This window comes from Gossypium hirsutum, chromosome D02, assembly GCF_007990345.1.
Source record: "Gossypium hirsutum isolate 1008001.06 chromosome D02, Gossypium_hirsutum_v2.1, whole genome shotgun sequence".
Classification (NCBI taxonomy): domain Eukaryota; kingdom Viridiplantae; phylum Streptophyta; class Magnoliopsida; order Malvales; family Malvaceae; genus Gossypium; species Gossypium hirsutum.
The window spans coordinates 70,614,885-70,638,910 of NC_053438.1; the positions used below are offsets into that span (position 1 = coordinate 70,614,885).

General features: G+C 29.6%; 2 protein-coding genes across 2 annotated transcripts; both read left to right on the forward strand.

The window, feature by feature from the left end:
- The first annotated feature begins 1,206 nt into the window (after positions 1-1,206).
- LOC107908798 (bZIP transcription factor 11) lies at positions 1,207-2,509 on the forward strand. The gene has a single exon (XM_016836072.2). It carries the CDS (start codon positions 1,778-1,780, stop codon positions 2,291-2,293), a length of 516 nt encoding a protein of 171 aa, XP_016691561.2. The 5' UTR covers positions 1,207-1,777; the 3' UTR covers positions 2,294-2,509.
- An 18,631-nt stretch (positions 2,510-21,140) lies between these two features.
- On the forward strand, positions 21,141-23,080 carry LOC107908801 (protein CASPARIAN STRIP INTEGRITY FACTOR 1). Its single transcript, XM_016836074.2, has 3 exons — positions 21,141-21,400; positions 21,741-21,796; positions 22,627-23,080. The coding sequence occupies exons 1-3, from the start codon at positions 21,328-21,330 to the stop codon at positions 22,747-22,749; spliced, it is 252 nt and encodes an 83-aa protein (XP_016691563.1). The 5' UTR covers positions 21,141-21,327; the 3' UTR covers positions 22,750-23,080.
- The last annotated feature ends 946 nt before the right edge of the window (positions 23,081-24,026 follow it).

Here is a 24,026-nt window from a genome sequence, read left to right on the forward strand (position 1 = left end):
TTTAGATTTGACATTTAGAAGAAAAAAAAACAATCTTTCTAGATTTTAATGATTAGATTTAAATTGATTATGTGATAGATACTCACGTAACCATGTATTTTAAAAATTTATTTACCTAACGTCCCCATACTTCATTTATATTTTAAATTGGTCATTAAATTTTAAAATGTTCTAATTAACTCCTCACAGTATTAAATATTACATCCATCATGATCTTTTATTATCCTAGTTGACGATATAGGCATGAAATATCAATTTCAAATATAACATAATGGCATTCATGTTTAAAATACATGTAAACACGTGGTATCTATCACATGAATAATTTAGATTCGACATGTTAAAGTAAAAAAAAAAAAAACAAACAGCCATAGTAATTTGGATCTTCAAAAATTAGGGAAAATCCTCGACACAAGAACAATACTTTAAATTGTTAATGTTGGGATCGGATTAAGCAACGGACAAGTAAAAATAGTGGAAAAATTTGAGAAATTGAACATACAAATTAAACGTGAAAAAAACCCTTCCAAAGAGGATAAAAAATTACGGATAAATATAATTTTATTATAATAGCAAAAGAACGAAGAGTACAAAAATAGAGATAAAAACTAAACCCTAAAACCCAAATAATAAATAACTCTCAAAACGTAAGCACAAAATTCTCCAAAAGTGTTATGAGTTTTAATCTCTAATGGATGTATTTTCTAATGTTGTAAAAAAAACCGATTTATAAACTAATAAATGCTAAATATATTATAATAATAAATATTAAATATTTTAAAAAATATATATTTTATTTAACTTAACTTACAAATAATATGTTAGAATTTGAATCACATTAAAAATTTAATTGCCTACAACATTTAAAAATTTCTACCAACCCTAGCCCCTTCAATAGTATACTTTAACACTGCACAGACTGCACCAATAACCCCAAAATTCCACCCTCTATAATGTGTTTGTTCGCATTTGACAGTTTTCAGTAAAGAAATGAAATTTACACCAAGTAAAATTAAGATAGTTGATTCCCAGCTGGATGTGCCCAGTTGTGGAGCCTTTTCTTTCTCTCTCTCTCTTCCCCTCACCTCACATGTCCCCATCAGCTTTTTCCATTACTTTTAATTCAGATTCCAAAACCCATTTATTTGTTAATCTTAGATTTTTTTTTTTAATTTCTCCTAATATTTTAATTCATTTTTTCATCTATAAATCAACCCTCCATTCATTCAATTAACTCTTCTACTTTTCCTTCCCTTCCCTTCCTCATCACTCCCTTTTCTTATTTTCTTCTTCTTTTCCTCTTTAATCCAAAAACCAAATTCTGGGTTTCTCTTCTTTGAGTTCAAAATCCATTACCCGTCATAAGAAATCCTTTCTTTTCTCAGTTCAAAAAAGCTGCCTGCTTGGGGTTCTTGATATTGCCTCAACCGACCATTCTCAAAGTTTTCTTTTTATATAAATTTCCAAGTTTTTGTTTTTCTAACATCTTCATGCTCAATCTTCTGTTATTGATGTTTGAGATTCATGTCTCCAATTCTCAGTGAAATCTTCTTTTCTGGGTTTATGATCAATTCTACATTCATTCGAAGGACCCAACTCGTTCAATCTTTCTCAGTTGTTTTCCTTTACTGGTTGTACTACGTTTCATGATTTTCTAGCCCTTTTTTTCTTTCAAGTTTTCTATATCTCTATATATAATATTTAATAAATAAATAAATTCAACTACCATAATATTCTACTAATCTGCATATTATTCATCTTTTATCTACAACTTTCCATGGCTTCCTCAAGTGGTACATCATCAGGTTCATCAACCATGGTCACAAACTCAGGCTCCGATGAAGATTTACAAGCATTAATGAACGAAAGGAAGAGGAAAAGAATGATATCCAACAGGGAATCAGCAAGGCGGTCAAGGATGAGGAAACAAAAGCATTTAGATGATCTCATGGCACAAGTTTCCCAGCTACAAAATGAAAATCACCAGATTTTAACAACGGTGAGTATCACCACACAGCGTTACTTGAACGTGGAGGCTGAGAACTCGGTGCTTAGAGCTCAAGCCAACGAGCTTAGCCACAGGTTACAGTCCCTCAATGATATCATTGATTCCTTAAATGGATGCAATAACAATATTGGTGGTGCTGACGGTGGTGGTGATTGTGGTGGTTTTAATGTTGCAACGATTGGTTTCAATGAGATGGTTGATCATAGCTTTATTAACCCTTTCAATTTGGCTTACTTGAATCAACCTATCATGGCTTCTGCAGATAATAACATGTTTCAGTATTGATCTTCATGAGCTTATTGATATATATATAGATATATCTGATCAAAGGGGGTTAAAGTGGAGGAGATTTCAATAGAGGAAAGATCATGGTGTTTTTAATGTTTTTTTGGGGTTTGGTTTTTAGAGTATTTTCAATGATTATTAGTAGTAGGGGAATTGTGCTTATTGGGGTTTAATTTGTATAACCTATCCAATGCAAAGCAAAATATTATTAATGTATTTTGAGGTTTTAGTTTTTTTTTAATTTTCATTTTTTAAATTATAATTATATCTACCTTTAATTTTTTATACACCCATTTAAACTATCATACAAGCATGGCTTGCGAATTGATCCCACGACCTTAAGGGATGTAGTGAAATTGAACAATCATTATAAGTACGGATCTGGATATAATCCAAGGTTAAAGTAATTGGAAAGTCTTTGTATTATAGAGATTGCATTAAATTAATCTCTATACGGTTAAAAAGAATAAAATAAATTCAAATTATAACATAGTAATTAATATTTACTGTATAAAAAATGTCTTGAAAATTATTTTTTTCATATAAAAGATTTTATTTATAAAACCATAAAGACTTAAAAACCATTAACTCTATTAAATTATAATTAAATGATATTTTTTAAATAATAAATATTAATTCTATTCGAATTTAGAATAAGTTGATTATTTTTAAAAATACTTAATTTGATTAGGTCATAATTTTGATTATTTTTAATATATAATAAAAAAAATATATGTAAAGTGAGGTTTGTTGTGGCTTATAAATGAGTTGTTTTCAATTTCAACTTTTGTTCTTTTGTTGAGACTTAATTTTATGAAATATCAAACAGGTCATAATTCTTGGCTTTGTCAAACCTTTTTGCTTTCTTTTGTTTTACTTATTGTCTTCAAATGCTAAATAATTATGTATTTTGATTTGAATTAAAAAATTTATTTTGATAAATTCGAGTTCCATCAAATTTAATTTAATTATAAAAAGGTTAATAATTCGAACTCGAAATAATTAAAATTTATAATGACTAGAACTCAAAATTATATAAATAAACTACTTAAAATGACCTATTCCTGAGTGTCAAACCCGAACCGATCTGAACAAAAAAAGCGATTGCTACCCCCGGCCTAGATGATTTAAGCTCAAATTTTTTTGAAACTAAAATAATACAAACACGAAACGATCTAAATCTGAAATGACCCAAATTCAAAAATTTTAAATTTAGGTTAATCCAACTCAAATTGATCCTCTATAAAATTAACTCAACCCGACTAATTTTTTCAAAATTTAAAGTAATAAGAAAAGAAAATTAAGAACACACAAATTTTAAATAGAAACCTTTCGAGGAAAAAAACCATGGGCAGGGGAGAATAAATTCACTAATGTTAAAAAACGAATAATACAAGAGGAGTTTCGACCTATTTAAGTATAGTTCTATATGGACTGGACTCAATTTGTGCCTACACCCCCACAGATCTCCTTATTTTACCACTATATTTATTTTTTAAACAAATGATGGAATTCGAGCCACACGATCTCTAATAAATACAAATAAAACATATATCAATCAACTATAATCAAAATCAAACACTAAAAAAATTCAATTGAATTAATTTGGGAGCTGAGCAAAACCGGATGGTGACTTCCTTTGTTTTTTTGTGAGTAGTTCAACAGTTAATGAACTCGTGATTGTAAATTAATTAGATGGAATCTCAATTAGACAATTACTTAGCAATGAGATAATATCTCTATTTGGTTTCACACTTTCAAATTTTAATCATTAAATTCCTTTAAACTTTTGTATCGTACCATGAAAGTACAAAAAAAAACCAACATCGAATTTTTCTGATTAAGATCTTCGCTCAATCGATATTGGGATTGTTGCCAGTGCAGGAAGACGTGGGTTCGAGTATGATGAAATGCATTATCCTCCTATTTAAGGGTTAGGGAAGAACTATGAATAGTTCTACGCATTATAAAAAAAAAAGAGCATATATGATAAGAACCTATAATAAAATTTATGTTTTAAAAAAACTCAAATTTTAATTTATTTCATATAATTATTTTTAAAAGATGATATTTAATAAATATAAACTTCGGATTTTTAGCATTTTTAATCAAAATTTTAATTTTAATTCTAAAATTTTGTCATTAAGTTGGAATTTAATTATTTTTTTGTTGTGATTGTGTATTGAGATCATCCCATCAAATTGGAACACTAAAAAAGGTGTATAAAAGAGAGAAAAACAGCAAATTAAAAAGCTGATCAAATGTATATTTATAATCAAAATATAAGTAAAAGCTATCATGGATTTAAAGTTAAAAAATAAAAATAAATGGAAAAAAAAAGGGACATGATTTTGTAAAAGTGGGAGGTGGTTCTTGCAAAAGCTAGAACTTTTGAAACTCAATTGCACGTGCAGGGGACAACAATGTCTTCGGTAGATGACTAGATGTTGCTCAATCACATGAGAAGATACCTAAACAAGAAAAAGGGGTTAATTGCACTGAACATCCTTAAAATTATGGTCTAAATTGTAAATTTTTTTAAACTATCAGTATTACATCAATTAGGTTGCTATTAGTTTATGTATTAAAAGTCGGAGACTATGTTTTGAATATACTTTATATTAGATTCAAAATAACTTTTAATGGCTAGATTGAAAAAGGAACCCCTAAATTATACAATATCGATACTTCGAGGAGTCAATCAGAATATTTTGAAATTTATGGAGCAATTTAAAATTTAGATGATAGTTTGTGGGCACATCAAATCCAAACCAATATTTAGCACCTATGCTGATAGGTAGGCTGATGCTATATTAACACTTTGAGAACATAATTAAAATTATTTGAAATATAGGGATCAATTTATAATTTAGGCGATAATTTGACAAACATCCAATCTAAATTGACATTTAACGCTAAAATAGATTGCTAAGCTAAAGAAAAGATTTTATTGAACTCAGTTAGAATGTTTCAGAGTTTAGAGATCAATTTAGAATGTGGCTGATAGTTTGAGGACAATTGGTGGAATTAACCCAAAAATTAAGAGCTAGCATTGAATATTAATTTTTCCAAGGTTTGCCTGTTCTAAAAACTCTGGATGTTTTTACTTTGAATTGAAGCCAATGAATTTAATTAAATAATAAAAATTAAATTCCAAATAATAATAATAACCAAAATTTGGCAAATGGGCTCCATGAAATAACCTCTGATTTTTAAAAAAAAATTATTTAAAAATGGAGAAATAAACTAGAGGCTCTAATTTTCTTTAGATTCCCATAACTTTTTGCATTTCCACATGAGGAAATTGAAAACAAAACAAAACAATTGAGCATTTTTGACTTTTAATACCAATTTTTTTCCTTATGCTATGTATAAATTACACATTAGTCCCTAGACTTAAATTTGTTCGATTTTAGTCATATATATTTTCAAAATTTGAAATTTAAGTTATTATCCAAATAATAACAATTAAATTTGTTTGGTAAAAATTTACAGTATTAATCTCGTACTATACATAAGTTGTGATTTAGTCCCCATTCTATAATTTAAATATTTTTTGTTTACCGCATGAAATTTTGAAAAATATTCACGAGCCTCTTTACCAAGGCTTTATTATAATCCTCTAACATAATGTCCTTTCTTGTTGTCTCTAGAGGAGCAACAAACAATTGTAAACTAGCAAGTCGAGTGGTCATTTTAGCCATGCAATCTGCAATTTTATTATAAGATCTCGGCACATGACGTAATCGAACTTCCCACTCTTGATGCATCATTCCATGAATCAAGCGCAATTCCACAATTTTAGTACTGGTAGCATTACCAGCCAAAAGAGATTCAACCAGCAGCGCATTATCATAGTTCGATAATTTTTAGTCGCATAACAAAATTTAACCCAAATTTTCTAACAGTAAATTAAAAATAAATGCTAAAGACCCACTCTTGATTAAATTAAAATTTTAACACACCTTCATCCTAAGATCTCGACACATGACATAATCAAACTTTCCCACTCTTAATCCATGAACCAAGCATAATTCTACCATTTTAGTACTGACAACGCTACCAACTAAAGGAGATTCAACCAGTAGCGCATTATCATAGTTCCATCATTTTTAGTCACGTAATAAAATTTGACCCAAAATTTTCTTACATGAAATTAAAAATAAATGCTAAAGACCCTTTGGGCATGATTTTTAGTCACATAATCTAATGTTGTTAATCATAGTTCCGTAAGCACTTGTGACACTAATTAATTAATTTTTAGGGTATAGATTGTTGTAGACTCAATCAATAATTAAAACAAAACAAATGAAAATATATTAATTTATTTGATTAATTTTTAAAAAGTTCTAAGAAGCCCTTTGAAAATGACATAAGCACGCTTGTGTCAAGTTGTCTTAAAAATTAAAGTGGGTGACATAGGATTAATTAGGAGTTAATTTGGATCACAATTCAAACCATGCCACCAACTTTACATCATAACTTTAATTAAATTGTGATTACGGGTTAGGTTATTATCCAATAATTACGATAAATGGTTGGGTTGAAATCGAATTATACAATTTTTTAGATTTTAAAATTTAATTCGATTATATATTATCTTATACTTTCATTATTTAATATATTGGGAGAGAGCAAGGATCCTCCGAGAATGAACTTATGACTAAGAATGAGCAAATCCAAAAAAAATTTAAATTACAAGATTTTGAGATGTTAAATATAAATTTTATCATATATTAATTTTTGAAAATATTAAATAGATTTTTTTTTCAATTTTGGGGACCTAAGCGTGATTTCATAAAAGATTATAATTTCAATTTTCCAATTTTGAGACCCTTGCCTGGCCTTGTATTTGCCCCCTAAGAGAGAGTAAAAGTCGGTTCAAACTAACTTAACCAATAATTTTTTATTTAATTGATTCGATGAATTCAGTTACGATAGTTGCAATGTTTTTTGTAGGAGGCTAAAATAAATTTTTACGGTTGGTTATCGATTATGATTTTCATAACTAAATCGACTAATTTCACAACTTCTATTATATATAAGCAAATATAAAAAACTCAAATCTAGTCCTATTAGATTTAATTAGATCAATGTTAAGTCATTCGATTAAGTAACAACAATGATACTGATTAAGTTAATATCTAGTCCTGATAATTTAAAATAAAAAAGAAAGGGTAGAAATTTATTAGCAAGGCAAATCTATAAAAAAATAAAATTGGGAGAGGTCGGAATTGTATTCTAAATTTTGAGAGGTCAAAATATAAATTTATCATGTATTACTTATGATTTTATCATTTTTTACGATAACTAAACATCTTTTTTTCGTTATAGAAGGCCAAATTACAGTTTTATCATATATAAATTTAGACTTTAATGATATTTTAAATGACTGGTATGTAATTTCCTATTTTTGAAGGGGGCCAATGCCTTGCCTGCCCTTTTGCATTCGACCATGTTTACTAGAATATTGATTGATATAAGATGGATGATCGAGGACCACTATGTAAATTTCAAAAAATAAATTGAAGAAAATTAAAGTTAAATTAATTCAATTGACATCATTGTATTACAGTTTCATACACGTGAGTTTAAATATGCTTAAATATGTAATATCATTTATTTTAGATATTTTGGAGATTATAAGTAATTTAGAAATTATAAAAAAAGTAATTTCTTAAAATATTTCTTTCTTTTCAAAAATATCCAACAACATATAGCTTTTTCAAAAAGAATATTTTTAAAAATAAAAAAGTAAAAAGGAGCACCATAAAACAAAAGAATCCCATTCTTTTATTTACTTTTTTTTTTCACACAAAATTATATTTCACTAAAAGCTTGACAAGGAAAAAGTTTTAAAGTATATTAAAATTATGGAAAGTCGTGGTGTCGTTTTGAATATTAATCTTGTTATAGGTTCGTATTTAGGGGTGAAATGAGGGGTGGAGACTGGAGAGGACTGGCCTCCTAAAATAGAAAATTGTACATTGGCCTCACCTAAAAATTATAAAAATTTGATTTAATACTTTAAAAAGTATAAAGATATATGTTATTAAAATGATGAAATTCTATTTTTACTATCGTATCTGCTCTTTTTGATGCAATGCCTAGAATTATCCATAATCCCTCCCCAACTCTTAAATAGGAGAATAACGAGCTTAAACGTACTCGAACTTACATCCTCCTGCACTGACAATAATATTGATATAAATTGAATCAAGGCTCAATCAACCGGTGCCAAATTTAATTAATTACATAAATGACTAAAAAAATATTTATGTTAAAAATAATCAAAATTACATTGAAGGTTATCTAAATTAAAAAAAAAATTAAAGACATTCAAATCATACGAATAATTATTTTTCACATCAAATAGCTATTAATATTATATTAATGTCTTATTTTTAGAAAATTTAAAATATTATATTAATGTCATCAAAATGGTATTTATGCTTTCGTACATATCATAGAACATCTTGTGGTGATAATTTAGCGTATGATAATTTGTTTTATGAAATGGGCAGATTAGTCCTTGTAAGTTAGATTAAAAAGTAAATTGGTCATTATTTTGTTACAAAATTTATTCATTTATAATGTTAAAAATTGGTATGGCTGACCCGATAATGTTATGTGGCGTGCCACATATACCTCATGCCGACACACATGAACCAATTTTTAACAATAGAAACGGATGGAATTTTAAACAGAAGAACTAGTTTGTTCTTTAATCTAATGTACAAGTACTAATTTGTCCATTTTTTTAGTAGAGGGGTAAAATGCAATCTGACTCATAGTCCAAAAGATTCCATGGTATTTTTACCCAATTATGGAATAAATTTATTGCTTTGTAAAATAATATTTATTTCTTTATAAAATAAATGAGTTTTTAGTAAATTCACAACTAAGTTGGGACTTGATTAATGAGCGACATAAACTCAATCAAAAGCATTACATGTAGTACAAATATTGAATGCCAAGATATTTTTATTTAATTTATAATTAATTTTAATTTTTACATAACATAATAAATAAATTTAAAATAGTTAAAATAACTTGAAAATATTATATAATTTTTTTAAAAATACCATATAAAAGTTATTGATTTTTTACTTACTTGAAAATTATTCTTTTAGAAATATTTATGAACTTGTTTTGAAACATTACTGAAATAAATATCCAAAAGTCATAAAAGATTTTATGTTGTCAAAATAAGTGCAAAAATTCAAATCCCAAAATTAGTATGAAAAAAGATCGAGAATCGAATTAACAAGGATGATTTGAGAAATTCAAAAACTCGGCTAAACTGAATCGAACTCACCAGTCACCCCTAGCCATTGATACAATAGATACAACATGTATTTAAAATTTGATCCACATGCTTTAAATTTCCTTTACATCAAATCCGAATTTTCATAGAACCCCTAATGATACTTTAAAATATAAATTATAGCATTTTCAAATTTGAAGTTTAAATATCAATTTTGTTATAATTTAATTTTTTTCGAAGAATCTCACTATATGTTCCGATCATATCTGTTTCTCTTTCGACACAATGCTTAGAACTCCAACCTATAAATAGGAGGATAATACACTTCAACACACTTAAATCCATGTACTCGAACTGCCATTAAAATAAATCTGCATTTGATTTAGAAAAAGCAGCTAAATTTAAGGTGAAATTTTATTTATATAGATTCTAAAAGCATGTGGCCAACCATGTTTTTGTACGTGATCCGATGAAAAAGGTGTCTTGTAATGTTTGGTTATTGTTTTGAAGGTGGTGAGATTAATTAGTATTAAACAATATTAATTAATTAATTAATGTGGGTGATGAATGGTAGGCAGTGATATTCTAAGACATTGTCGACCTAATATTAAATAATTTTTATTTAATAAAACGACAAAAAACAAAAAGAGCCTTAATTGAGAATGATGTCTTATTTGTTGAGTATGAATGGTGGTGGGTGTTAATCACTTTTTAATTAAATATTAAACATTTCATTAAGTGAAGAGATTGAATGGTCCACGGTCAATTAGGGACCTTATTGTGAATTATAAGTTTTTATAATTTTATTATATAAAAATATTAAAGTTTACGCCATTCTCAACATTGTTGTTATAATTGGATCAAATTAATAAGTTTAATTTCTATTAAATGATTTAAAAAAGAATGACTCGATAAAAAAATTGATTGATACAATTAGTAAAAGGAACTCTCCCGTCCTTCTCAATTTCAACTCAAAAAAATTGGGATAATTTAATCCCCGTCAATTTTTTTTAAAAAAAAGAGCAATTAAGGACAATTTGTCACGACCAATTGTGCATGAGTTTCCATGTTTGGCCCCTTACAATTTTCAAGCTATTCTTCAAATTTTAGCATCCTATTAGGAGAAAGGAATAATTGTGTTTGGCCCCTTGGATTTCTAAAATTTATTTAAATACCATATATTTTTTAAAGAATAGGGTAAATTTGTATTTGGTCCCTCTAGTTTTTATCCCTTAATTTATTATTTTATATAATAAATTTGGTAACAATTTTCGTTAAAATCATATCTATTTACCTTTTAAATCAACCAAATACATATTTACATTACTTATTGATTTAATATTCTTATTCTTCCACTGAAAAAAAAATCTTATTCTTATGCTCATAATAAAGAAAAATAAAAACAAACCATTATAATATTTAATGCAAATTATATACTAACACGATTCCCTTTTACTTAATATAAAATTTATTTATTTATATGAAATATAAAAAATAAATAAAATGACAAAATTCATAATTTTTTTTTAAATTTCTTTGGGTAGCATCACGATTCTTAATCTTTATTTTTTGATGTCTAGAACTATCCATAGCTGCTTTCCAACCTTTAAATAAGAGGATAACGCGCTTCAGCGTACCTACACGCACCGATAACAATACCGTTACCAACTGAGTTAAGATTCAATGAATTTATTTGTGTAAAATCTTAAATATTATATATCTAATAAGTTTTGTGCTATCCCTTTTATGTGGTTAAAGCCCAAAGAGAGTCTCTAGAAAAGCTAGAAATGGGCATTTTTGTGTATTGTTCCGAAGGGCTCACCAATTACAAAATGGACCCTAATTTTTCATTAATTGACCCTCTAAATCAAAATAAATTTGGCCCAAAACTAGTTGCCATTTTGTTTGTTATTTGCTTCTGTTTAAGACTTAGGGTTTATGCCATTAAATGATATGATGGACTTTATCTTATGATTTTATAGTTTTAGCCTTTCCTTGTTGTTTTGTTGAGCATCCAAAATAGAGATGAGTTAAGAGGTGTTGGAGTTAAAAGTTTCGATGTTTTAAGTTTCTAATTAAAATAATTGCGTTGTTGTACTCGAGGTCAAGTTAGATTTTAGTACATATAACAAAGTTTTTGGTTGCTCGCTTAGACTTGAATGTCCGCCTGAAAAGTAGAAAAGTTTAGACAATAATATAGACTTAAAAACTGGGCTTAGACAAAAAATAAGGCTCGTTTTTTAAACGGGCCAGACACCAAGTAGGTTATTGGCTTAGGCCCAGCCCGAATCACATGCCTATACTTTTTCTTTTTTTTTTTTGTATTTTCAATTTGTTGGGAAATATTTATTTTAATATTTTTAGTGTATTTGATGTATTGTATTTTTAAAACTTGTTTTCATATAAAAAAATATTACGATCGATTCGAGTCGGGCTTGAGTTTAATATTTTTAATATGGGTTGAGTTTGAACAGAATTTAAGATTCATTTTTCGGATCAGACCAAGCTCAAACCTAAAATTCTACATCAACTCGGTGCAAACTTAACCCGACCCAACTCATGAATTTAGCACATCTCTCATGTATTTTGTTGAGCTGTGTAGAACCTTTTATTTGTTAAACAAAGACATCACGTACCACGTAACACTACTTATGTTAGCCAATAGGTTAGTAATCTTTAAACCTTACTTTCAAAATTTTAAGACTTAATGCATTCGGCTACTGTTCAATCATGTCTATTTTTTCACTTTCGGTATTTAAATATTTTTATTTTGAATTAATATTTAAATTATTAGTCTGTTATTTAGTTCAGCCTTTTTTTTGGAACGATGTTTAAAAATTGACTGTCATATCTCACGTGGCACATGTTGATTGACGCCAAATGACAATTGATTTTTTTAACACCATTACAAAAAAAAATTAAATTAAATAACGGAATGATAATTTAAGTATTGATGTAAGATAAAAAGAAATTTTACATATACTAAATGTTGACTTTGGGATGTTTGTAATATCCATACGTGGGTAGTATGTGCTAGGTGGAAGATGAAGGTGTCAAAGGCAGAATTGGCATCAATATTCTGTCATCTTTTTCAAACATATGCACTATGAATCTCACTGGACATTTTATTTTAATTAATTACAACAGTTATTGAAAGATGACCTTTCTTCTCCAAAAAGATATTTGTCATCACTTGCAGGTCTTAGGGTTCATTTTTAATTTTTTTAGGGCACAAAGTCATATATGCTCCAATTTGGTCCAAAATTTTCCATTTTCCCTTGAAATAAATTTGCATGTTTGAAAGATCAAACCATGGCCAAAGTTTAATATAAAGGGTCGTATGCAGTAACATCTATCATATTCCAAATTTGATTTTAACTCGATTTATTTTATTATAAAAGGTCATTCACTCAAGTTTGAACAACTCGAACACAAAATAATCTCGAATAAAAATAACTCGAACAAGTAATTTGAAATAATTGAAACTTGAAGTCAATAGAATCTAAAATGATCTTAATTAATATGTAATAACTTAACCTGAAATACCTGAACTCAAAATTAATTTAACTTATATTGACTCGAAAAATTTAAAACCCAATCGGTTCAACTCAAACCAGACTCGACTCATCCGTCTTCAAATACACATAATTCTAGCAATAAAAAGTAAGGGACAAGAAAACAAAATTGAAAAGATATATAGAAAATATATAAAATTAAAATATATGTTAAAATTTTTTATGGAATTAAGAAAATATATTTAAAAAATAGCTATAAACATAAAATAAAAAGTATTTTAATAAATATAAAATGATGATTATGGAACAAATTTCACTTAAAACGAAAGTTTTAATTGAAAACCAATCCAAATATATACTTTTATTTATTTATAAAAATGTCCCTATTGCATATCGAAACCTAACTATTCGAGGTTTTTTTAATTACACCCCTAATCTGAATCAATTTTTAAGTGCTTAATTAAAGCTCAAATACCATCATGAATATACATATATATATGGATATATATATACATCTTTATTATCTTTGACAACTTATTCATTTCGAGCTATGCTCAGAACTAACTCAATTCTTATCCATGATCTTTTTGCAAGCATGTTGCATTAGAATAATGATTAATTGACTAATAAAACTTTCACAAGGGAAGTTTTGCATGTTACTCTAGAAGTTTCTGAATAATATAGGAACCTCAAACAGGACTATTGTTTAGAACGCACCAGGTTGGAAATCTGATAAAGAAGAGTCTAAATTAAGACTATCCCTTTGAATTTTCTTATCTAAAGTATTAATTGAACAAAATGGCAAGATGTCGTGTTGGTGAAAAAGCTTCAATGAACAAGCAAGCAATGATCACCGAATAATAAGAAGAAGTTGTTCTTGGAGAAGATTTCTTCATTTGTGCATGAGCATTTGGTACAACACCCTGGGAATGGTGTAAGAGACCAAAAAGTTTCACATCCTGTATCCTTGAATTGTGATAACAGAGGATTGAGAAAAGGCCAAATCTTTTACTCTTGGGTTACAACGGGAAAAGATGGTACAAATTTTGCATCCCAGTGGATCAAACTTGGAGGTTTACAGTGGGGGGCAATCTGGTCAAGTGCTTATTGGGTTCGCCAGCCGAGCATAAAGGCGCTATAGTACATTAAGCGATAAGACCTTAATAAACTTGGAGTAATGATAACTCAAGCGTTAAAATATCATTTTCATGACATTCTACATTCATTCAAATGTCATTCATACATGTCTAGTTAGGAACATTTGATTCATTTTGTTCATGACATCCTAATCATTAGGCATAATTAGGTTCATAAAGTGAATTATACAGGTCATGTTCCACAGAGAACAAATCAGTGAAATTATAAAGCCTTGCCTCCCTCAGTTGCAGTGGAGCAAGTTAAAGATAGCAAATCTTGCCTTCCTGCATCGACAGCGAAGCAGATCGAAAATAAAGCCTTGCCTCCCTCAGTTGCAGTGGAGCAGATCAAAGATGGTGTATTTTACCTCCCTGAGGTTACAGTGGAGTACATTGAAGCCAGTAATTCTATCTCCCTGGGCAACAGTGGAATAGATTGAAGATTATAGATCTTATCTCCCTCAGCAGTAGTGGAGCAGATCGAAGATGGCGGATTTTACCTCCCTGAGGTTACAGTGGAGTACATTGAAGCCAATAATTCTATCTCCCTGGGCAGCAGTGGAATAGATTGAAGATTACAGATCTTATCTCCCTAAGCAGTAGTGGAGCAGATCGAAGATGGTGGATTTTACCTCCCTGAGGTTACAGTGGAGTACATTGAAGCCAGTAATTCTATCTCCCTGGGCAGCAGTGGAATAGATTGAAGATTACAGATCTTATCTCCCTAAGCAGTAGTGGAGCAGATCAAAGATGACGGATTTTACCTCCCTGAGGTTACAGTGGAGTATATTGAAGCCAGTAATTCTATTTCCCTGGGCAACAGTGGAATAGATTGAATATTACAGATCTTATCTCCCTAGACAGTGGTGGAGTAGATCGAAGATGGTAGATTTTACCTCCCTGAGGTTACAATGGAGTACATTGAAGCCAGTAATTCTATCTCTCTGGGCAGCAGTGGAATAGATTGAATATTACAGATCTTATCTCCCTAGACAGTAGTGGAGTAGATCGAAGATGGTAGATTTTACCTCCCTGAGGTTACAGTGGAGTACATTGAAGCCAGTAATTCTATCTCCCTGGGCAACAGTGGAATAGATTGAAGATTACAGATCTTATCTCCCTAAGCAGTAGTGGAGCAGATCAAAGATGGCAGATTTTACCTCCTTGAGGTTACAGTGGAGCACATTGAAGCCAGTAATTCTATCTCCCTGGGCAACAGTGGAATATATTGAATATTACATATCTTATCTCCCTAGACAGTGGTGGAGTAGATCGAAGATGGTAGATTTTACCTCCCTGAGGTTACAATGGAGTACATTGAAGCCAGTAATTTTATCTCCCTAGGCAGCAGTGGAATAGATTGAATATTACAGATCTTATCTCCCTAGACAGTAGTGGAGTAGATCGAAGATGGTAGATTTTACCTCTCTGAGGTTACAGTGGAGTATGTTGAAGCCAGTAATTCTAACTCCCTGGTCGGCAGTGGAATCGATCGAAGAAAGCAGATATTGTCTTCATGTATTGGCGTGAAATAGATCGAAGAAAGCAAATATTGTCTTCATGTATTGGCATGGAGTAAATCGAAGAAAGCAGATCTTGTCTTCTTGTATTGGCATGAAGTAGATCAAAGAGAGCAGATCTTGTCTTCCCATATTGGTGGTGAAGTAGATCGAAGATACAAGTCTTGTCTCCCTGAAGTTGCAGTGGAGCAGACAGAAATAACCGGTCCTATCTCTTTGGAGTTGCAATGGAGTGGATTAAAACTGCTGATCTTATCTCTCTGAAGTTGCAGAGAGCAGATCATATCTTATCTCCCTGAAGTTGCAGTGGAGCAGACAGAAGTGACCAAGTCTTATCTCCTTGAAGTTGCAATGGAGTGGATTAAAACTACGGATCTCATCTCTCTGATATTTGCAGTAGAGCAGATCGCATCAGATTTATCTTTAAATTGTAGCAGAACAAGTTCAAGCTATAAGTCTTATCTTTTTGAAGTTGCAGTGGAGTAGATTAAAGATAGCAAATTGAGAAGTTACAGCATACGAATCTTATCTCCCTGACATTGTAGTGGAGTAGATTGAAACACTAGTTCCTATACCTCTAAAGATGCAGTAGGAAGGAATGAGGCTACTCGAAAAAGAAAAGCATTGAAGAAGTCAAGGCTCAGTAAGACCGGGCATAATTGGGCATTTTAGTCTTTGCTTTGTTCCCGTTACACAACAACAAGCAAAGAGGGGCAGCTGTAATACCCAATTTCTATGCCTAGGCCCGCAAGACATTTTAAGGCCCTAAATTAACCTAATTACCCATCTGCAGACTAAACCGAAAAATTCAGCCCAATTACATTAACCCTAGCCCAGTCCAGAAGCCCTAGCCCTTTCTGCTTCAGCGCCGTAGCAGCTTCTGCCCCAGCGGCCACTAGCAATTTGGTGCCACAACTACTGCCTCTTCGCGCTCCTCTACGCACGCCACACCTCCGCAAATGTCGCTCCTCAAGCACGTACCTGCAACAAGCGAAAGAGAAGAGCAAAAATCGGGCCAACAAACAACCGAATAGATTTGTTTGGATTTAGTTTTCTTTTCCATTTTCGGCTATAAAAGGCCAATATTTTCAGTGTAAATGGGGGGGATTTAGAAGAGAGAAAGGATAGAGACGAAAGTAGAGGAGAAATACAGAGAAAATACAGATCGAACTTGTTTTTTACAAAGGTTTTTACTTTGCAGTGCCCATTCTTTCTATTTACATATATATGTTTTTATTTTCATTTTACTTCATTTAACATATAAAGAAAGGGGAGGGACTTACCTTAGTCATCGGAGTCGTTGAGTCGACGCCACCTCCGTCGCAATCGAGGTCGGGGCGTAGGCGGAGGCCAAGGGACGGCCTTGACTGAGAGCGGCGGCAGAGAAAACAAAGAAAATCCTAGTTAGGGTTAGTTTGTGTTTTAAAAAAGAAAGCAAAAAGTGATTTTTTTTACGAAATTTTTAATTTTATAACAAAATTGAAACGACGCCGTTTTAGGGGGGGAGGATCCGCACGTCGACCCGACTCGGTTCCAGGATCCGCGCATTTTCCTTTAAATGGTCCATTTGCGCATTCGGTCCCTCAATTTTTAAAATCGTTTTCAGATCAAGTTTTTGTTTCTTTTTAATTTGGCCTCGCATGTTTCTGCCGTTGTTCAATTTAGCCCATATCACTGCACACCGTTTTGGAGAGGCGGATTATTTTCGATTTGGCCCTCCATGTAACTCGCGTGTCGCGATTTGACCCATTATTTTGCCTTTCATTGATTTCTAGTTATTTTTTTTAACTATTTGGTCCTTTTGTTTTTTACGATTTGTTTTTTTTTAAATTTATTTTCTCCCATTATTTATTATTATTGTTATATTATTTATTGTCATCATTATTATTTCTATTATTTTTATATTGGTACATACGCGTAGTTTTTATATAATGTACACATGTGCATTTTTGTAATATAAGTATTTTTTTTCATATGTTTTTATTTCAATTTTATTTCCTAACTTTTATATATATACTGTTTTTTTTCATTAAAAAAAACCCTTTTTTGCCTTTGTAAATGTGTATATACGTATATTTATATATATATATATATATATATTTTAACATGTATATTATCTTTCATTTTTTTTTCAAACGTATACATATATATATTCATACACTATTTAAAATTATTGTAAATATATTCTCCACATTTTGTATACTATATGTACATATTTAAGCTTTTGTAAATACGCATATACTTCTTCCTAACTTCTATATATTTTGTATTTTATATATACACATATTCATTTTATAGCATACACACTTTTCACATACTTTTATATCTGCCTTTTTATTTTATTCTCATAGTTCTTACATTCATATATGTACATATGCATACTTTTTTTTATTTTCACGATGTTCAAATACATACATGCATTTTTTTATAATACTTTTAAATATATATATTTTGGTTGCGTCAAAGCATTAAAATCATCATATTTTATAAATTTCTAAAATATTTGGCATTCATGATTCTCGAGAAAGATCGTGTCCTAACTTACTGGATTGCGATTATTTTTCGATGAATTTAGAAAGTCAAGTATTTGTTTTGCAATAAATTCACAAATTTCAAATAAAGCTTATTCTCGGGAATTCAAAAATGTTGGGTTCTAACTTACTGGTCATGGCATTTTATTATCTCGAAATAAGAATTTCAAAAGCAAAAGGCAATATTCGGTATTTTGAAGATTTAAAAATATTGTGCCCTAACTCACTGGGTGTGGTGTTTTATTTCTTTGAAATAAGAATGTCTTATTATTTGATTCATTCATGAGATAAAAAGTTTTTTTTTTAAATCTTTTCAAATTTTCGACACCAAGACATTAAATAATCAATTTGGTACCAATTTTGGGCGTCACGAGGGTGCTAACCCTTCCTCGTGTGTAACCGACTCTCGAACTCGTTTTCTCAAAATTCGTAGACCAAAATAATTTTTAAGGTGAGCCGATCACACCTTAATAAAGGATCGGTGGCGACTCCGGTTTTATCTTTAAAGTCGACAACCAAATTTTTGTTTTCAAAAAATCGGTTTCGACAACACCATTACAAAAAAAATTAAATTAAATAACGGAATGATAATTTAAGTATTGATGTAAGATAAAAGAAATTTTAGATATACTAAATGTTGACTTTGGGATGTTCGTAATATCCATACGTAGGTAGTATGTGCTAGGTGGAAGATGAAGGTGTCAAAGGCAGAATTGGCATCAATATTTTGTGATCTTTTTCAAACATATGCACTATGAATCTCACTGGACATTTTATTTTAATTAATTACAACAGTTATTGAAAGATGACCTTTCTTCTCCAAAAAGATATTTGTCATCACTTGCAGGTCTTAGGGTTCATTTTTAATTTTTTTAGGGCACAAAGTCATATATGCTCCAATTTGGTCCAAAATTTTCCATTTTCCCTTGAAATAAATTTGCATGTTTGAAAGATCAAACCATGGCCAAAGTTTAATATAAAGGGTCGTATGCAGTGCCATCTATCATATTCCAAATTTGATTTTAACTCGATTTATTTTATTATAAAAAGTCATTCACTCAAGTTTGCGCAACTCGAACACAAAATAATCTCGAATAAAAATAACTCGAACAAGTAATTTGAAATAATTGAAACTTAAAGATGTAATAACCTAACCTGAAATACCTGAAACCAAAATTAATTTAACCTATATTGACTCGAAAAATTTAAAACCCAATCGATTCAACTCAAATCAGACTCGACTCATCCGTCTTCAAATACACATAAATCTAGCAATAAAAAGTAAGGGACAAGAAAACAAAATTGAAAAGATATATAGAAAATATATAAAATTAAAATATATGTTAAAATTTTTTATGGAATTAAGAAAATATATTCAAAAAATAAGTATAAACATAAAAGAAAAAGTATTTTAATAAATATAAAATGATGATTATGGAACAATTTCACTTAAAACGAAAGTTTTAATCGAAAACCAATCCATTCCACCCTAAAACTTAAATATATACTTTTTTTATTTATAAAAACGTCCCTATTGCATATCGAAACCTAACTATTCGAGGTTTTTTTAATTACACCCCTAATCTAAATCAATTTTTAAGTACTTAATTAAAGCTCAAATACCATCATGATCATATATATATATATATGTAAGTAACATCATACTCAGAATCCATTAAAGTAGAACCCTAAGCTAATGATGTACACATACTTTTACTGTGATGTTAATCCAAACATATAATAATATAATAATGCAGTTCGATTAAAGTTATGGTTAATGATCAATTATTAGCATGATGAGGAGTTTACTTAATTCAAAGGAAGATATGCCCTAACCCCCACATTATTTAGAGAAAAAAAGAAGAAGAGATTATTACATATATATATATATATTCAGGCAGCGTCTTCTATCTGTTTCTCTTTATTCCCCACCACTGTCTGTTTTAGTTGTATTTGGTGTGTTGTCGTTGTCGTTAAGGATAATTGAAAGCACTAATCTTCCACAAAATATTATTTAAATACCAACCTAATTAAGCCTTTTTTGACATGGTCCCTAGGGTTTAGACCATGAAAATTCTCCCCTAATGGTCACACATTTTTGCATCTTCCCATTCTAGCCCTAGTAAGCAATAGTTGACATCAATGGCTTGTTGAAGGGTCAAGCTAGTAGTGCGAAGGTTGGTTCAAAAAGATTTGAAATATTAGGTTTGGTAAAACGGACGCAAAAGAAAAATTAAATATATTATATTATAATGTAAATTTAAAAAATTATATTAAGTTAATTCTGTTTAGAATTTTAAAATATATATTATGCTAGTAAATAATATATATAGTTACTAAATATTAAATAAAAATATTTATATTTTAAAAAACTCATTTTCAAGTTAAACCAAACCTGGACAATTATGTATAGTATTAATATCATATATAACCCTAGCTCGAACGTGACCCAACCCGACCCATGAACTCTGTTGATGAATTGTAAATAATAATTTAAACAAAGTAAATTCACATTTATCATCAAATGAATTCTCATCTTTGATAATTATAATAGAGATAAAAGATTGAACATGTTTAAAAAGATGAGAATTAAAAGCTAATAAATTAGGAATACGAACCATGAGAGTTAGGTGAGATGATAATGGTCTCCCTTACCTTAGCAAGTGGTTGAGGGTTCAATCCTCGCCCTGGGTATGGAGAAAAATTAATGTGAGAAAAATTAAGGGTGTTAGAGTAATTTCCACTGACTTCCGCACTAAGTACAGTTGATTTAATTAAGTATATAATCCACTAACTCATTAGACCAAGTGCCCCAACAAAAGAAAAGTGATCTTCTTTCACCTTTTTCTCTTTCTTTTGCTTTTGAATTTTTAAACCTAAAACCAGAGAAAAAGCAATAAGATTGCATTCTTCAAAATAAAATACAATCTATTTCTTGGTTCATATCCCTAAGGCTAGTTCCTAGTAGATATAATGTTGATACCAATACAAATATATCCCCTTGTATTGCAAATTCCTTCATATATTCTCTCTTCAATGAAAAGAAAAACCCCACTTTGAAAAACATGCATAATCTCAAGAAGATTGTTCTACTTTTGTTCTTGGTTTCAACTTTTCTTTTATCAACTTCAGTGGCAGGTGGGTTCTTTTTCTATATGTCTTTTGGTTGCAGCTTTTTAATCTCTCTGGTGCATGCCATGCACGCGTTGTCCATGAAAATGTTAAAACTTTTTAAAGTAAAAAATTATATATAAAAGTGCAGCTCAGTAAGGTTAATTAATCAATAACCCCTCCATTAACTTAAAAGTTGATTATGAAGACCAGATTCAACCCTTTAAATTGTAGTTCAATTTAACTTGCTTCTTTTTTTTTTTTCCAAAATCGAATGAAGGGTTTCTATGTATATACTCGTATGTTTAAGAGGGCATATATGAAGGTTTTTTATTATTTAGATTGTGCTGAAATTGGGGTTTTACAGGTCGCCAATCTAAGTTCGTCAATATGTTGGCTGAGGAAGTTGATGCAGCTTTTGAGGTTCGTACTGCATTTTTCTTATCCATTTTCCTTTTAAGGTTTTGTATACGTATACGTATACGTATTCGTATATGTATATGTATATCTTTGATTTGAAAAAGCTTAACCAGCTTCCAGGCATGGCAGCATATATGTTAGCTAGCCTGGTCTGCAAGGAGAAAAAAAAACCTTCACAGTAACCCTCATACATGCATACATACATACATACGAGGCAAATATTGACCTACCCCATCATTCTTACGGTTTTCTTTTCTTGTTACTAATCAATTTAGTCTTTCTACTATTAAAAATAATAAAATAAACTTAAATTTTAACACAATTAATATTTACGATTTAAGCAAATGACATTCTTTCATTTGTAGTTCAATTTTAAAATTAAGATTTCATTTGTAGAACTATAAAAATTTTATTAAAGATATTAAGTTGTTAAATGGTAAAGTTAACTTTGTGTTCTTATTTAATTAATCTTTTTACGAGGACTAAATTAATCTATTTAATAATAAATAGATTAATTTGATAAAATTTGTATAATAGAGAAACAACAAAGTACCTTTAAAGTTATGCCTTTTTAAAACTAAATAAGCTATTATTCTTCAGTTTTGGTACACGAGAACTCTTAATTTTTACTATATTGACCTATTTAATGGTAGATATAAAGTAATTTGATAAAATTTTCATAATAGAGAGACATTAAGTACTTCACCCTTCTTTTTTAAATAAGCTCTTATTCTTCTGTTTTTATACATGAAAGTTCTTCTTGATTTTATCCGAAAAATTCTCTTAAGATATTAAACCGTAAATAATCAATTCCGATGCTTATGTGACCGCAGGAGGAAGGTGTCGAAGGCGAAGCAATCCATGAAAGGCTGCTTAGAGCAAATGCTAAAGACTATGGAAGATATGATCCAACACCAGCTCTTGTGAAGCCTCCTTTCAAGCTTATACCTAATTAATCAATCATGTTGGTGCATCATGTAGCAATATATATGGGTATAAATGAAGCTTTGCCCTATGCTTCATTTGTGTACTTGAAGAAAATGAAGCAATATATATAATTAGGTATAATATATAGTATTTAGCAATAAACCTATATATAGAGAGAGAATGTATTTTATATATATGTCATATATTATAATACCAAGTTTGCAAGCTTAATGCTTCATGAATGTTAAAGTACAATGAAAGACACTCATGGCATGTTTGGGATATCATTTTATGATTGAATCATGTCGCGATCGTGTTCGTTTAATGTTAAATATTACTATTTTATGTTGGAATGTTGAACTTTCTTCTTCTTATTTTTAATTGGATTTATTTCTCTTTGAATGATTAATAATAGAGTTTGGATTTGATATATATAAATTTATACATTAAAAGTGAATTATGTATAATATTTCTTTTCCAAAATGAAATGTAAAAAAATATATTTAAGTTTAAATAAAAACGTCGGTTGGTATAAATAAAGGCTTTTTTAATTTAATTTAATTTAATTTTAAAAAATTATAAATATATAAATTTGTTGATATACGAGAGTAAAGAAAGTGAAGTGGAAAACAGTGTCGAGCAAGACCGGAATTCACTAATTTTGAGGTTTAGAGTCAGAAAATTAAAGGATTGAGGCTTAGTTTGGATGGACAGTGTGTTTATCTCCGATAAGGTTAAAAACAGCAGTGACAGTGAGATTAATTATTGTAGTGGTGAGATTCAATACTGTAGCGGTGAGATTAAAAACAACGGTGGGGTGTGTGTTTGGATTTGAACGCAGCTGTAGCGGTAAGGTGAGAATAGAAAATGACTATTAAGGACATTAGATTAGAATTAATATATAATAAAAGTTTTTAAATTTATTTTACTTTTACGAAATTATTAAAAATATGTGAATTTATAAATTCATTTAATAAAATATTGAAAAGTATCTTCCAATATTTTATCATATAAAATAAGATTTTTTAACATTTTTAAATCAAAATAATTAAAAATTAAAATAAATAATCTAAAAGTTGGTAAATTAAAATTTCTTTTTGATAATAATGTATATTAGTTTGTTATAAAATAATGGGAAAAATGTTTATTATTTTTTATTTAACCATCAAAGTGTTCTTTTACTTTTCTTTATTCAATTTATTAATAAATGAAAAAGAATAAAAAAAAAGACATGAAAGCGTTTGCAGCTTTGAATTTTCAACTGGATATAAATAGAACAGTGAAAATTTTAGGGTGTGGCACGATC

Coding starts and splice junctions, on each gene's coding strand:
- LOC107908798 (XM_016836072.2), top strand. CDS start 1,778: ATGGCTTCCTCAAGTGGTACATCATCAGGTTCATCAACCATGGTCACA.
- LOC107908801 (XM_016836074.2), top strand. CDS start 21,328: ATGCATAATCTCAAGAAGATTGTTCTACTTTTGTTCTTGGTTTCAACT. Junction 21,401..21,740: donor TTTATCAACTTCAGTGGCAG/GTGGGTTCTTTT, acceptor GGGGTTTTACAG/GTCGCCAATCTAAGTTCGTC. Junction 21,797..22,626: donor AAGTTGATGCAGCTTTTGAG/GTTCGTACTGCA, acceptor ATGTGACCGCAG/GAGGAAGGTGTCGAAGGCGA.